Genomic DNA, 16,899 nt, shown 5'->3' with positions numbered 1-16,899 from the left:
CTTTAGCTGTTTGCAATCAAACCTGTCAAAATGGCGGTGAATGCGTGGCGCCAGGAAGGTGTTCCTGTCGGCGTGGCTACATAGGCAATAGTTGTGAATTAGATTTGGACGAGTGTGCGAGTGATTTACATCGGTGTCATCAATCATCAACGTGTTTCAATATGCCCGGTTGGTATTATTGTCGTTGTAAACCGGGTTACAGAAGCGCCCTCCATGATAGTACTCAGGGTACACAATGTCTCGATATCGACGAGTGCAATGACCAAACGATCGAGAGGAGGCATACCTGTCATCCTAGCGCTAAGTGTGTCAATACCGAGGGTGGTTATGAATGTATTTGCCCGCCTCAAGAGGAAAATAGTACTATGGAGGAATGTAGACTGAGTAAGTATATATTTTTATATCATAACTCTAGGGATTTTTCCATTATCGAGTTTTAATGGTAAGAACTAGAAAAATATTTATAAGGGAGAAGTAAAGATATTGTATGGTTAATAGGTTGTTGGTTCGAAAATCAAGAAGTGAAAAACGGAGAAACTCTAGCACCAGCCGAAAATCCCTGTAGGAGATGCACTTGCAAAGATGGTGTTGTTACATGTAGGGACCCGATTTGCGATTGCAGCGCTCCGGGAAGTCATCGGGATAAATGTTGTCCGCAATGCGATCCTGCGGCTTCCTGCAGGCATCAAGAACTTCATCATCTAGTCTTCAGAAGTGGCGAACGATGGATATACCAATGTCAGACTTGTGAATGCCTGGTAATGGCGCTAATAAAAATGATATAGTCAATTTCATTTTTAATAACATACACTTTTAATCTTCTATGATCTAATCTTTGAAAACCATAAATGTTTATATTTATTCGGAATCATTATCTTAATTATAAAATAATATCGTTGCTCGATTTACAACTTAATAATTTTCAATTCGAAAACAAACTTAAGCCAAATAATATCTAAGCAATTCTGAGCGAGTTTTTTATTTCGGAACAACATTATATTCAAAAATAAGTGATCTGGATCATAAAGTTTTATCTTTTATTTATAAAAAATTAGATTCTATGTTATTTTTAATGATCATATTTAGTAGATTTTTTTATAATTTGAAATGAATTTAGAATTATTTTACATTGATTTATTTCAGTACGGCGAAGTAGACTGCTGGCAAATGGAATGTCCACCAGTGACTTGCTCAAACCCTGTGACAGAGGATGGGGACTGTTGTCCTCGTTGTGAAGACGATCCCTGCGCGAGAGAAACGTTTGGAAATGACACCTCTCTCTCGGTATTAACTAGGCCACAACCTTGCAGCTACTCTGGAATTATTCACGAGAGTGGCAGCTCCTGGCAGGATCCTCATGACAAGTGCACCACGTGCGAGTGCAAGGTAAGAAGGATGTCCGGCTGTGGTAACATCGGGGGACCGCAGAGTCGTTCGTCTCACAAGATACGAATAAGATAGGGGGGTTCGTGAGGAAAGAGAGACACGAATCGTTATGGAGAAACTGTGCCTTAGACAATAGATTTTAAAATTAATAATGTATAATCATTTTTTAGCAGAATATTCTTTTTTAATTTCTTTATGCTGATGAAAGAAGATATATTCTTTGTAATAAAATGTTGTTTAATAATACTTGTTTATAACATAGATAAACGTTAGAAAGAATTTCTTTTTATCGTGTTCTCTTTTCACATGAAATCAAGAACTCAAGGTCAGTAAATAAATAAAAAACTAAATATCGCCTTCATTTAGCCGTGGATCTGTCCTGCGTCTGATCAATTACGTTTACTGTGTTCCTACGAGGTGCGACCAGTTGCTGTGCGGGAAGCGATCATTTAAAATACATTGATATATTTACATACATGTGGCGGATTATAATATTGTACTCGAAATAATTTTATCTATATTTCCATAAGTTTTTAATCGCGATGACTTCAAATTCCGAAGTAAACTTTTAACATTATTTGCATTTTGTATGAATAGTAGTCATTAGGATATAATCATTTAACATATGTGTTTAGATAATTGTAAATATATTTGTTGAAATTTTTGAATTAATTAAAAAATGATATTTTATTATATAACTTTTTATATTTGTATTCCTTTCTTTTTAAACAATTTACCAAGTTTTTGTAAATTATTTGAAAATAATACCTATTATATGATCTTTAATTTATAACAAATTATCCGCCACATGTTTGATTAAAATCACACACATTAACATATAAATTTGTTTTTTTTTATCGTTTTTTTTTCCTCTTTGTTTTCGTCTCACTGTCATTTTTTTATCGTATTAGTAGGTAACCCTCGTATAATACAAGGTACCTATACATATATTGACTATCATTTATTTCCAGTATGCCATTATTTGCGGTGTGTATAACGCGAGTCAACTTTTTGCAAGCCTAATTGCGCTAAAATTTTATTCTTTATACGCTGAGAGAAAACTTGATTAAATTCTATCTCGGAATTTTCCTTAAAGTCTTTGAAGTACATATGAGCGATGACTTACGAATCATATAATAATCTCACTTATACACATAGTATAGTTTTAGTTCACATAATCATCAGATTAATTAGAGTAATTTAGAATGAACAATATAAAAATATAAAAATTAGATAATTATTAATATAAATTTAGAATGAATTGATTTAAGATGCAAGCATAGTTGCAAGCATAATTTAACCTTAACATTTAGTAGAATAAAATTTAAGCATAGAATAAAATTAAGCTAGGCTTAAGTTGGCATTAGAGTACTTAAAACTGATTAAGACTCATTTATATATATATATATATAGTTTAATAATTAAATTCGAATCTATTCGAATCAATCGAATTTAATCAAATTTAATATAGTATATATTAAGAATTACAGATAACCTGCTTCAAAGGCTGAACGAAGTCTTGGATTAAATTAAACTTATTTAAAAATATGTTCTCTCGGCGTGAGCTACCATTGCGTCGTGCTAATATTATGCAAATTATCTGATGCTGTATTCACCACTTGTAAATTATTTCAACTCGGATATCTGTTTTATCAATACTAGCGTACGAGATACGTTCAGGGGCGTCCCTAAGTTAGCGTAGACTATTATGTGCAATGTTTTTTCGTTAGCTGCCTTGCACGCGGCAGTGTTCATTATTGTTATTATTATTATTATTATTATTATTATTGTTATTATTATTATGATTATTATTATACTATTAATCTTTCACTTTAAGTAAGAGAGTAAGACATTTCTAATTCGGCACCGTATATTCATATGTGTATTTAATATGCATGTTTATTCGTGATCAAAATAATCACGTATTGTACGTAACGTAGAAAAGAAAATTATCGTTGTAATCATTATTATTATTATTATTATTATTATTATTTTGTAGTAATTTTTATTTAATCAATCGTACAATTATTACTCTCTTTTCTTTTCGTTTCAACCCTTGCTCACTGTATGAATCAGATATTAAATAGCTTGAACGAAAATCAAGAAAAATAGGTATCGATGGGTAAATCGTAAGTTTTATCGTATCGTTAGATTTTTCGCATATCACGGTGGTCATTTACATGTCGTATAAATACTTTTTTGAACACTGCCGCGTAGTATATATCGACCGAAATCATGCGCGCAAAACGTAAACCTCTGATCAATATTGATCATATCTTTTCATTATTATGATTCGAGTTAAAAAAAAACTCTTATTGCTTCGGGTCGGCCCTGCATGGATCGTGTTCAGTACGTATGTTCGTCTAATAACGACTAATTTTCAATTCGATTTCATTACAACTAAGCGTAGCATGACCTCCACCTCGTCAATTTATTACAATCTACATTAATAAATGAAAAAAAGGAAGAAAGAATCTATAGCAAAAATATTGATAATATTTAATATTTAATTTCCAAATAAACTTAATAGTAAATTATAAAATTGAGGAAATTATTAGAGGATAAATAAATAAACGAGTAAAAAGGGGGAAAAGTAATCCAGGATCTATAAACGGATTTTCAAAGAACAAAAAATATAATCAAGTCGGATATACGTGTTCAAACGTGAACGTGTGAAATAAATGGACGAGGAGAGATGGGCTGATGTGTTAAAATAAGATAATTAACATAAAAAGAGCGAACCAAGTGTTGTGTAATCATGCTGCGAAATTCTTAATCTCATATCATTTCATAACATGAACACACATCAGCCGTGAATGTCTAACCTGACTAGCCTAACGATGGGTATCCTTGCAGGTGCCGTACTGCGCCCAATTGGTGAGCAATAGCGCGTGTTGTGTGCATCGGTAATCACGTCACTTCTACCTCACCTATAATCTTCTCTACCCGCCTTTTCTTCTCTTTTATTTATTATTGTTAATGTTTGTTCTTTTATTCTTACTTCTCACTTGTCACTTCAGCTCGAATGCTTTTATTTTCTTCTATCCGCTTATTTCGAATAGCACTTGAATACCTACTTTTCTCTCCTTTTTGGCCATTGGCCAAATTAATCGCTTCTTATCTACAAGTCCTCGTTTCGATTTTACTTTCTCTGTCGTAATATCCGTTTAGAATCCATTAGAGGAAGTAATCTAGTAATATGTCCCTGGTTCATTCGTTCGTAGAGGTCTCTTGCGTTCGTTGATCGCCGCACGCTGGTCACCAGGCATGAACCTTTTTGGACGTTTTCTTGCGTTAGGTTACATGCACTGATCGTTTATGCCACGTGTATTTAAAATTCGTTTAAGTTTTTGGATAATGATCGGTGGAATTTTTTCTTTTCTTTTTTTTCTTTTTTGATTTATTTGATTCGTTTGAAATTTTTCAATAAAAGTGATCGTGATCGTGTAAGAAAAGAAGGTGGCGTTGATAAATATATTTATCATACGATCTTTTTGACAGCGTGTGGCATAGACAAATAGACATTGACACTGCGCAAGAAAGTTTTAACTCTAAGAGTAAATCGCGAGCACGTCGCATGTTTCGTATTAAGAATTATATTCAGAATTACTCTTGATCGATCCGAAGACGATTATTATCTTATTATTTAACGATTGATGATATATATTTATAAATATTCTGTATCGCGTTTAAGTTAATAATCAATTAGTGCTATTAGCGTTAAATTCAAAATATCAAATTTATTTATTATTAAAAAAAAAATTGAATGTTAATTATTTTTATCATTAAAAGTATAAAATATTTGTGCAATGGAAAGAAGTGAAACATTATTATTTAGAATTATATAAAATTGATTCCAATATTATTGATTGCACTTTTTTTTTCTTTCTCAAAAATAAAAGATAAATTTAAATCTATTGTATTATTATTGTTTGAATATTTCTTTCCGTCGATCGTTCGATCAAGAATGCTCAAATACGATCCTCCACTTTAATTACAGTGGTTGAATGCACGTTTACAATGATTCGCATGTACCGATTCATCTCACGTTTTTTTTTCTGACTAAAAAAATATAGTTAACGTCTCGATTCATTCGATTCAAAAACGCACATTAAAAATGCACTGTCGTTAAATTGAAAAAAAAAAAAATGAGATAAATTCGGATTTCTAAAATATTTGATATCGGTCGGGTGCACGACGCACGTGGTGACAGACACACGCTCACGTACAAATATACGTACACAGAATTGCATTATAATTCATTTTTTGTGTTTCCTTTATTATTATTGTTATTATTATTATTATTATTATTATTATTGTTATTATTATCATTATTATTATTATTACTATTATTATTATTATTACTACTATTATTATTATTATTATTATTATTATTATTATTATTACTATTACTACTACTATTACTATTATTATTATTATTATTATTATTATTATTATTATTATTATTATTATTATTATGATTTTGTTACATTTGAGCCTCTTTTGCACCCTCCTCTGATCTGCATTCGAGATTCGATAGAAGCACCAAGAATCTCTTTCTCTATCTATCGAGTATTATCTAGCAATGATTCTGGCAAGAAAAGGAAAATAAGATAAAAAATTTACTCATTCTTAAGAAAAAGATAAAATCTAAGATATAACGTTTGAAATAAAATTAGATTTTAAAAAAATTTTTTTATTCGAAAACTGCATCATTTTCTTTGTGAATTTTGTACAAATTACTGGTCAAAAGTCATAAGACTTAATCATTTTGCTAAAATCATTGTTGGAAGTAGTGATAACCTAGATATGGTATCCTCAAGGTATCAGATACATACTATGAAAATTCATTGTTTTGTTTCCCGAATGTCAGAGCATGATTGTTATGAGTCGAGTTCTTGTAATTTGTGCTTGTAAAAGCAATATTTTTATTAATCGTGCACGAGAAAGATCCATCGAATCTGGGTCATCATCACATATATAAGGGCGCAAATTTTCATCGCAAACGGATTCATCGTGCAATCGTCGTACGTGATATCGACGAAACAATGAATTACATATTATGTGGAGGATTACCTGAGTATCCCCTTCAGCAATGCGAAAAGTCTTGGGCCAACGAGTTACGAGTTAATCGGGATTATTACAATATCCGCGATTATTCTTCACACGCTTTCTCATAATAAATCAACGAATACCGATTCATATCATATACAACGAGCATTAGATTCATATAATTCGTTCTAAAAGTGAAGCGATCCTGCACGCTCATGAATTCAAAATCAGATGCACTTCCCTATGTGTCCCTAGGTTCTCTTATATAAATATAAATTAATAGATAAAATAAAATTATTATATCCTCTCTTTGAACTCGCAAAAGATATCTCGCCAAAATATTAAAAAACGATCACAGAATTGCAGATCACGCTAGATTTGTAAATCATATTTTATACAGTTTCAAAATTTCCCGCTTCTGACTATAACGCATCACGCACCCGATAGATGGTAGCACGCACGCGTATACCAAGACTTTTCGCGCGGGCAAGGGAGTATTCGCGTTGAATTTTGTAAAGAACGGAAAGAAAATAGAAATAAATTGATTGAAAAAGAAACGGAAGAGGGCGAAAGTCAGGCGAACACGATACAGTCGCTTGGTCCCGTTCGTTTCGCCGTTGGCTAACCCAGTGTCCAACGAACCTCTCCGTAGGACGGGCAGCTATGCTGCAGCTACGATTACGGCTGCGCTGGCGATCTGGGCAGCAACAAGCAGCAGCAACGTCCTCCAGTCGTTGTTCCTGAGCCTGTCGTACGCAGTCTACCGAGTTCTACGCGGTCACCGATGGTCGATGGTGCATCGGAAGCAGCTGTATCAGCGGTTACCGCTTCCGCTAGTGCAACACCAGTCACCAGCGCTCACCTCCTGTCGGCATCGTCTTCTTCCTCCTCATCCATTAACAACGCCGCCGCCGGTGGTGGGTCGACCATCAGAAAAATTCACTGGAACGTACAAAACAACCTGCCAAAACCATCCCAACAACAGAGGGACGGTCGTCACGTCAGAGTGCAAACACAGCAACAACAGCAAATTTTACCGACAGCCAGGTACCAGCTGGTTTCTGGAGCAGCGACGACGTCGTCGTCGGCGCCTGAACGCGTTGCATCCGCGTCGACGTCGTCGACGACGACGATTAAAGCTCCGAACACGAAATACGAGGGCAAATCACAGACGTCTGCATCGAGGCGTCAACGCGCTAAAGCGGCCAACAACAGTCTTGGGAACCTGCGTCAGCGCAGCAATGTGTCCTTCGTACCCTCCCCCTCCTCCGCCTCCTCCTCTTCCTCCTCCACGTCATCGCTATCGTTCTCGTCACCTCTCGCAATGCTGGTGCCATCTGGAGCAAACCTCGAGCCGCGAGCCGAGAACATCTCGGCCAGTAACAGCAACGGTACTAGCGAGAATGTGGTCACAAATGGTTACCGTCAGCCGGCATCAACAGGAGGGCACCATCGGCGTAGCGATGGCGGAGAATCCGTGGCGCGCAACAGTGGTGCCACCTGAGGCTGACGCTCGCGTGGACAGTTAGAAGAGAAAGAAATAAACACTGGCAAGGCATTCCAAGGGGTGTAGCACGGGAACTGGGCCGTGGCCCGATATAGGAGCGAGTTTGGAGAAGCGTTCTCTCTCTATGGTCATCTATGATCGTCTAATCGAGGGTGTTGTCGAGGGAAGCGAGTGCACTGAACAAGAGGAACGCGACCACGGAGTGAAACACTGAAAAGCACAACAAGGGGAGTCCGTTTGGATTTGATTGTTCGACGATCATGGGCAACGAGCGTGATAAACACGCTAAGGATGAAAACGTCCAGTTTCCTTGACGAGATCGATCCTCGTCCAACTTCCAGAAATCGTTGCGTATCTAGATCGTCTATCAAGATACATTTCTTATTATCTGTGGTCTGTGCTTGTCCGACTTGAGTCACGATAGGACGTGGAAAAAGCTATCGATACTCGAGTTTGGATATAGATTAGGTCAAGCTTGGCGCTTCGAGGACACAGTGTTCAGCGAGGAGTAATGATTGACCGGGGAAAGTTAGGTGTGCCAAAAATGTGAGCCAGCCAACATCGAGAACGAAGTTGAAGTTTCTGTTTGCGACGGCATACGCGGACTCGATATGTTCTCTCTGATTACTTTCTTTCTTTTTAAACTTTTTTCTTTCTTTCTTTTTTTTTCTTTTCTTTTCTTTTCTTGTCCCGAAGAGATCGAACAATCGAACAGAGGGCGGGTCCGTCATTGTCGTTGATCGTTGATCGGACGAAATGTCTTTCCTCGCGTTTTGAGCTGGGTCAAGCATAACACAAGTGAGAGAGAATCGAGAAACTGAGCCCGTGACGCGCGGTGTCCTTCGGAGCGTTCTCTAATAAAAAGCAACACCGATCACACGCTTTCGCGATTCCTTTCTTTGGCATAATTTCCATGTTGAACAGGTAGCGCACAATATTTGGGCCTTATAAAAATTATAAACAGGAAAACGAAAAAATAAAAAAAAATAAAAAAGGAAGGGTGTCTTTCTTCGTCTTTTCGCCAACGGAAAGGCTAATATGAATCGTGTAATTTGAATCGTGTTCTCTGTTTTTAAGGCAAGATGAGAATATAAAAAAAATAAAATGATAGGAATTAGTAATTTACCGTAAGGAATTGAATATCCCAACGAGAAGGACAAAGAAATAAAAATATCGAATTGCGTTAAAGAAGAGCTCCGTAATATACTTATTAATATATACAAATATATATATATGTATATTATATATATATGTATAAATATATATATACGCGATGTATATTCAATATACGGAATCATGCGTGAAACATAAACGATTCTATTTATAGAGTAATGTGAATCGAGATCGATCTTGTCGATTATAAGATAAAAAGAAAGGAAAAAGTACGTGTACACTTACATATATATATATATATATAAAAAAAAAAGAGTATTCTACAATGGATCATATCTCGACAATATAAGGTAAACGCGCGATATACACCAAATTATCATAATGCGGACATTATAGAGATCGTGTCTTCTTGGATAAAATGGAAGCGATTAATTAAAAGGGCAAAAAAAAAAAAAAAAAATAAAGTGGATAAAAAGTCGTATAGTCTTTACGCTTGAAACGTTAACGTTTAAGAGTCATCATCGTTATGTATTAGGATAACGCGAAGATTCCGATTCTCGTGAAGATCTTGAGAGAGAGAGATAGCAACACGCTTTTTTGTAGACAGCCAATTATAAGCCGGTTCAGTTTCTCTGGTTCTGAAACGCTGAATGGTTTATGCCTGATCCATATGTGTCGAATCATAGAGCGCGCAACCTGTGCCTCCGAGGATTCAACATCCATTTAGTCTTCACTATTTATATACAGTGAAAAATTAAACGTGTTCGTTCGATTGTTTCAAACAAAAATTACATTTCAGATATTATATTTGTACTTTATTACAATATTCTTTGATAATTGCGTATAAATATAAAGTCACTTGAATCCGTTAAAAAAACAGGTTAGAAAGTTTTCAGATTTGGTTTAGTTATAGTGACAAAATAAGGTGAGATGCTCAAGTAATATTTTGAAAAGTGCATTGTTATTAATTGAATTTATGCAATTTTTTCGGTTGAAATTAAGGATACGTTTAATTTTTTACAGATGTAATTGGGTATTCTGTTCAATTATAAGTTGCATACCGGACGATGAACGTGCCGGTTTGCTTGAACGATTCTTTATCTCGCTCAACCCAATGCGATCACTACGACTACATTCCTCCTTGATTAACAATAAGTAGGCACTAAAAAAATGAGAGAAACATATAAATATATATATATATATTTATATTTATAAATATTTATATATATATATATAAATATATAAATAAACGAAGAAATAAAAATGTGGATAAATTAATTAAGTAAAGAAGCAAGGAATGGATGGATAAATAAAATAAATAAATAAATAAATATAATATATATACACATATGTATATATAAATATATATAGTGTTGTATAAAAGTTTTAGGTCACTTATCAAACAAGAATATTTCGTTTTTATGATATTTAATATTAATATTATTTTAATTTTATCATTATTATTTAATTAAAAAATGTTTGATGCAAGAATTATTAATTAGTTTGAAAAATATAAATTAATCTAAAAAATAAATATTCTGTACGTGTTACTTTTATTTTTCTTTGCAATTGTTTTTTTCTTTTTTTTCTCTAAAATTGTTCTCCATTTTTCTATTTTATTGTAAACGGTATCATTTTCTATTATTTATTTTAATATTTTAATATTTTTGAATTAATATATTCAATAAGATAATGAACAAATATAGAAATTTATTTTCATGTGATAAAATATGAAATATTTCATATGTATGATACATATTTAGTTAACAATAATAAAATTAAGTAATATAAATGATCTAAGACTTTTTGTATAGTACAGTATATATATATATACAGGAAAAGAATTAATATAACATACATGTACGTATATATATATTTATATATATATACATATATAAAAATAAAGATGAAGCATTCAAATAATGAATCAATTAATGGCAAAAGAAGCGTACATTCGTAATCGTTTATTCGATGTGCAATAACGTAACGGTAACGGCTTAATTTGTAAAGAAAGCTATTAGATACGCGGAACCAGTGTTGCTCTATACATAACAAGGGAGGATTTTCATTAGTGTAACACGAACATTTGTTAGTCACAGTCGCGTGGCGGCTGTTACCCTCTAGTATTCCACTATGCTTAAACCTTTGATTTCTTTTTTTTCTTTCTTTCTTTTTTTTTTTTTTTTAATATATATTCAACGAAATTTCGAGGAATATCATTCTTAGGCATTTGAACTGACTCGTGGAAAAATTGTGGCGCGGAGGACAGCCATTTTGTATTATAAAAACAACGAAGAATTGACGTAAGATGGCGGCCAGTCATGCGACTTGGAAGTTCAGAGCACTCGTACGAAATGACGACGATTCGTTTCAATTTTTTTTATATATACAAGAATATATAATTTTCCATCGCGACCATTGAAAAGAAACGAAGAATAGAAAAGGTCGCAGGTAGTTCCTCAAGTTAAAGAAGAATTGAACAACGAGCCTTGTGCACTTCGTACGTGTACACGAACAAGATATATACACATATACACACGCATAAATATGATAAATGAGGGGGAAAAAGAAAACGTGCATTGGGTAGTAAATTAATCATTATTGATCGATGAACACGCTGCGTTGCTCTGATTGTATATAGGATGTGTAATATTAGACAACATATTAGCGAGGCGTACACACACATACATACATCAACAAGTTATAGAGAACCAGAAGGCTATTTCCTTCGTGGAAATTTAATTAACGAACGAATTAACACAATTTAATGACACCGAGTCAAAAATCAAGATCGATACATGACACGAATTTATTGATGTGTGACAAAAAGGATGATGATGAATGATGATGGATGATGAAGAGAGAAGGAAATTTTCTCCGATTATTTTCGATAAATTAACCTTTATTGCCACGTGAAATTTTCAAAAATTAAGACCAACGTTGAATTTTCTCTCTCTTTAAATCGTTTTATATATATTTATCGTTTTATACATTTTCTCTCTCTCTTTTTCTCTTTCTCTTTCTCTCTCTCTCTCTCTCTCTCTTGTTCTCTTCGCAATGTTTTTCAAAATTCCAAGACGAGAACGGGACAAAGAGATCGGCGCATCGTATCGTAAACTAGCATACAATTAATTGATAAATAAATAGAATTGTATTAATTATTGTATTATCGATAAATAATCGTGTTAAGCATTTACGACAAATTAATCTCGAGGAGTGGGGATAAGAAGAGGAAGGACGAGTCTAAATATTATATAAATGTATAAGTGGAAACGAAAGGAAAAAAAAGGACAAAAGAGGAAATATCAGAATCATTGAAAATTAGAGGCGATATTAATTATTAAAGATGTACTATGTTAGATGTAACGTTGCGTGGCCGGAAGAGGAGAGGAGAAGATGAATAGAATGTTCCGTTGCCAGTTTTAGTTTTCATGTAATAATATTTTCATATTATCACACATCGTAGTCTCTAAGAACATTCAACATTTTTTGAACGGACAAAAAATAAGGGAAAATTGATGAATTACCTCGTATTTTACGTTTGAGAAAACCGAAAATTATTCAACGAACTTCGATTTCGCCATGGATGGAATCATAAGTCTCCCCTTCGAGGGACAATTAAGAATTAACTTATTTCTGGCAACGTGGCATTTGTCCGCCATCATTCGTGCGTTGTCCTTTTATTCGATTAGACAAGATAGCCAAGACAGATCTCGTTATGAGGTAGATAGGACATGTAAGTATAAATCGTTAGGTAGGGTAGATACCTGAAAGCAGGGCGGCGATAAACTGAGCCAATGTCGCGTGCCATAGCGAGTTTAATCGTAATAGCATTCACTCGTTGCTCTTCGTACTTTGGATAGATTTGAAAACTCAGAAAAAAAAAAAGAAAAAAAGAAAAACAAAAAAAAAAGAAAAAAGAGACGAAATAATCGATAAAGGAAAACGACGAAATATGGAAAAACTTACCTACCTTTCACTGGGAAAATACAAAAAGGGAAACGAACTCTAAAAACTGTTGATAAAAAAAGAAAAAGGAAAGAAATAAGTAGTTAAGAAACAGCGAAAGAGATCAGCTGGAAGACCTCTTTTATAGTGTTACTTAATTATTAATAACAATTTACCACGTTATTCCTGACTATTGTTAGTTAAATGCCTAATTACTTATTATCGAAGTAATTAACTACACAACGATTAACTAGTAAGCGCTTTTAAATTAAAGAAATATTAACGAGGATCTAATTACAGCCAGCCTAGTCTCAGTTTACTCTGTGCTAACACGTAGACGTTTTTACCGTTACTATCTACTGGCACTAACTTGTTACCGTCATCATCATTGTTTCGTTCGATTTCGTCATGTACATGTGCGATCAGCGGAGTCTGCATTAACTTTCGTGGCCTAACCTTTGCAAATACGAAACAAATACGAAAGGGAAATTATTTTTTATCTTTTATTTATTTTTTTTTTTTCTAAGAATTGAATACATCGAGCAAATACTTTCTTAATCTTAATTTTCTCGATCCAAGGATTTTTTCCATTTTATTTCCATTTCTTCTATTCATCGCATTGTTATTTTATGGCCACAGAAGTGGCTGCAGCATCCCAGTCTATCTGGTACAACATCGAACCGGACGAATCAAACGAATCGTTGCTAGTATTATACTTGTCTCGATACGCATACTAATGGCTGGCGCAATCGTCACTGCCGAAATTATCATCGTCATCTTTGTTCATTTTGATTATATCCTATCAGGGTACAGGCGGTCGACAACTGAGCGTCGAGTTTGTAAAATTGTTAACCACGTGCTCTTTAAACTAACTAATTGTCATAACTATTGTCTAACTATTTACTAAACTTAACGCTGTCATTGAAATGGTCACAACTCGCGATATATAAATAGGTAATCTTGTTTCTTTTTTTTTTTTTTTTTCCGTACAAATCGATCGAGATTGTGAATCTTGGATCGATACACGAGCGTATTGAGACCGACACGACCGGGAAAAGAAGACGAAATCGAGTGTTTGCGTCTGCGCCGCCCTCTGCATATAGGTGTACGCTACCTGGTGATGTGACGTCGGTAAATTCAATTAGACTGTACGAACGTGGAAACGTGAAATTTCGCTCTTCCAAATGTGTATGTGTACTGATCACTCTTCGACTGCCGTACATTCAAATCCACTGTTTCGTCGAATCAACTTAGGCAAACGTATCGGGATACGTTTGGTTAAGGGGCAAATATAATCTTCGTTGATTTTTGAACGTTTATTCCAGCTACATGGAATTGTGAAACGATCAACATCACAATCTTACGATTCTTGTACCATTTATTCCATTTATGTGGGATGGGAATCGTTATGCGGGTGAAGTTCGCGCGAAATAGGTTAGGTCGACTTATGTTTGGTATATACGGCGAATAAAAGAAAAAAGAAAAAAGAAAAAAGAAAAGAAAAGATCAAAATAAGTAATTAATATCATAATCATCGGGGATTTATGATGTTTTGCCGATGTCATGTCACTAACATCATATTACCCCTCGGTATTTCCGCCTACCTTGTCCTTCCTCCTTCCCCTGACTCTTCCTTCAGTCGCCAGTATCAAGTCTCCTCGAGCGAACGAAACGTTCTCTGACCGAACTGAATTCGTTTCTACCCATTGCTCACGATTAACCCATGTATAATCATGAGACTGTTGACCAATACGAAACCGATCGTGTTGTCCAAGATGATTGACTGACTGAAAATTCTTGTTAACCCTCTATAGACAACATATAGTTCCTAGCTTAATTTCATCCCATCCAAAAATATAAACCATAATATAAGCCCAACTTTCTCATTCAGATTTAAAGGTAAAGGTTTTGAAAGGTAACGATGAAGTTGACTCAGGTTGTTTAACTAACGATGCGATATAGACATAGTCTATACTGAAACTTGTAAATTCATCCTAGATGAAATTCGTTGTAGTTCGGGTATAACTTAACATAACCTTAATCGAAACAACTTCAGAGACTTGTTATAGCGCTAGTTATATCAGGCCTAGCTTTAATCTCGGTATAATAGCGTTAATCTAACGTTAATCGTTATAAGGTTAAACCTATAAAAGGTTACATATGATCAAGGGTTAACGAAGCAACGATTCTTGGACTCGATCGTTTCCTGTTGGTCGTGCAAATCGTTTGTAACCGCGTGCAACGATTATCTTGAGCGTTTTATGTCGGTCATGGACTGAAGCTGGGTGCGGAAAGGAAGTATAAACGAATATTATATATGTAAATCTCGAATTTTTGGGATCCAGAATGCTATGATAAAAAAAGGAAAAGAAAAAAAAAACGTGTTTTCGAGCGTCGCCCGGATGAATAAAAAGCAATTACTATATCTATAGCTTTGTTTTTTTTTGTCTTATTAATAGTTAACCAGATTCACGTTCCTTCTCGAAAGTCTCATTCAATTTTTCATCAAAGAGTTTATCATCGAGAAATTTGATCGAAAGAAGAAGAAAAGAATAAAAAAAAGATAAATTAATTTATCAAAATTTTATCATCACATCAATCATCACGTTCCCATGCTTGTTGTGCGGCGAATGTTTTTACATATATGTACGAGTTCGATTCGATAGCCTACGAATCAGGGACGGATTCAGATTCGTAAAACAGGAGATCGCAACCTAACCTCTAAATCTTGATTACTAGTACCATCGACGAGTCGTTAGAAACGTAATATACTTACGTACGATTAAATTTCGTTTTCATTAAATTTAGTCAAATATATTTTATTTTTCGTTTTTTTTTTTCGTTTATGTTAGTTTTAAATAGCGCCAACGTTTCTTTTTCGCTTATGAATCCACTGGATTTGCTCACATATTACGTATAGTTATTGTACTGATTTATTGTACAGCTGTGTTATCAGTATAAAAGAATTGATTTTCTAGTCAAATCATGATTACGAATAATTTTAAGTTGGCAATCGATAATTTTTATACCGTTGTGAATATAATGTAAGATATTTTTCTCCCTCTTTTTCCACACTCTCTTTCTTTTTCTTTCCTTTTAATTTCTAAGTCGCACGCGGCTCGTCGTTAAAGAAAATTAATATTCATAAATAATATATCAAGAAATGATGAAGAGGATAATTATGAAATACGATTCAATGTATTAATCATTACGAATCATTATTATAATTCTTACAATTATGATTATCATTATTATTATTACGATGATTTTAATTATGATTATTAATTGATTGTCGATTATTAGTTATTACTACAATTATATAATACCTTTGTAAATGAGAATCAAGACATTGACGGATAGGTGAAAAACTTAATAAATTGAAATTCTATTAACCCAAACGCGTTCCATTGTTATTCCAATTCCCGTTGAATTATTTAATAACTTTTTAGAGATTGATAAATGAAACTTTTGTTTATATAAATTAACGTCTTTCCATAATGAGTAATATTTTTTCTATCAATTGAGAAATCTGAAGACAAAGTTATAGTATTATTAAGAGATATTAAGACTTTTATGATTGGCAATGTTTCAATAGAAATTGCGTAACGAATATGCAATGTTTTATTTTACTTTCTATTGTACTTAAATCTGAAAATTGAATCAAACAAGAAATTTTAGAAAAATTATTCTTGTTACATATTTTATTACATTCTTATCGCATATTTTATTTGATGAAACATGTTTTCGTATATTTGCTTTGAAGTATATGGAGAAATTTTAAAATATTAGTTAATAATTAATGGAAAGTGATACAGTTTAAATTTTATTTTTATATATCTTTTATTTTATTATTGTTTTCTTCTAATCTATATTTGAGATTCTGGTAAATATCA

General features: G+C 33.7%; 1 protein-coding gene and 1 long non-coding RNA gene across 8 annotated transcripts in view; one reads left to right on the top strand and one right to left on the bottom strand.

Annotated features, from left to right (window-relative positions):
• The window catches only part of LOC107993655 (protein kinase C-binding protein NELL1), a 76,933-nt gene extending 61,498 nt beyond the window's left edge, over positions 1-15,435 (top strand). For 4 of the 7 annotated variants that reach the window (XM_062077578.1, XM_062077582.1, XM_062077579.1 and 1 more), the window contains 5 exons: positions 7-384; positions 499-758; positions 1,144-1,386; positions 4,243-4,292; positions 7,091-15,435. In XM_062077578.1, coding sequence (XP_061933562.1) covers positions 7-384; positions 499-758; positions 1,144-1,386; positions 4,243-4,292; positions 7,091-7,967 — 1,808 coding nt within the window. In that variant the 3' untranslated portion in view covers positions 7,968-15,435. The remainder of the gene's footprint in view (positions 1-6; positions 385-498; positions 759-1,143; positions 1,387-4,242; positions 4,293-7,090) is intronic. The other 3 variants (XR_009830676.1, XM_062077580.1, XM_062077581.1) reach the window with 3 other exon arrangements.
• Positions 6,008-7,617, bottom strand: LOC133666481 (uncharacterized). Its single transcript, XR_009830681.1, has 2 exons — positions 7,476-7,617; positions 6,008-7,380 (listed from the first exon to the last, which is right to left on the bottom strand). It is a non-coding gene; the product is annotated as an uncharacterized LOC133666481 (long non-coding RNA).
• Positions 15,436-16,899: the final 1,464 nt, after the last annotated feature.

This window comes from Apis cerana, linkage group LG7 (genome assembly GCF_029169275.1).
Source record: "Apis cerana isolate GH-2021 linkage group LG7, AcerK_1.0, whole genome shotgun sequence".
NCBI classification, from domain to species: Eukaryota; Metazoa; Arthropoda; class Insecta; order Hymenoptera; family Apidae; genus Apis; species Apis cerana.
Note: the sequence above shows the minus strand (reverse complement) of the source record. Positions and strands in the feature narration are given on the sequence as shown.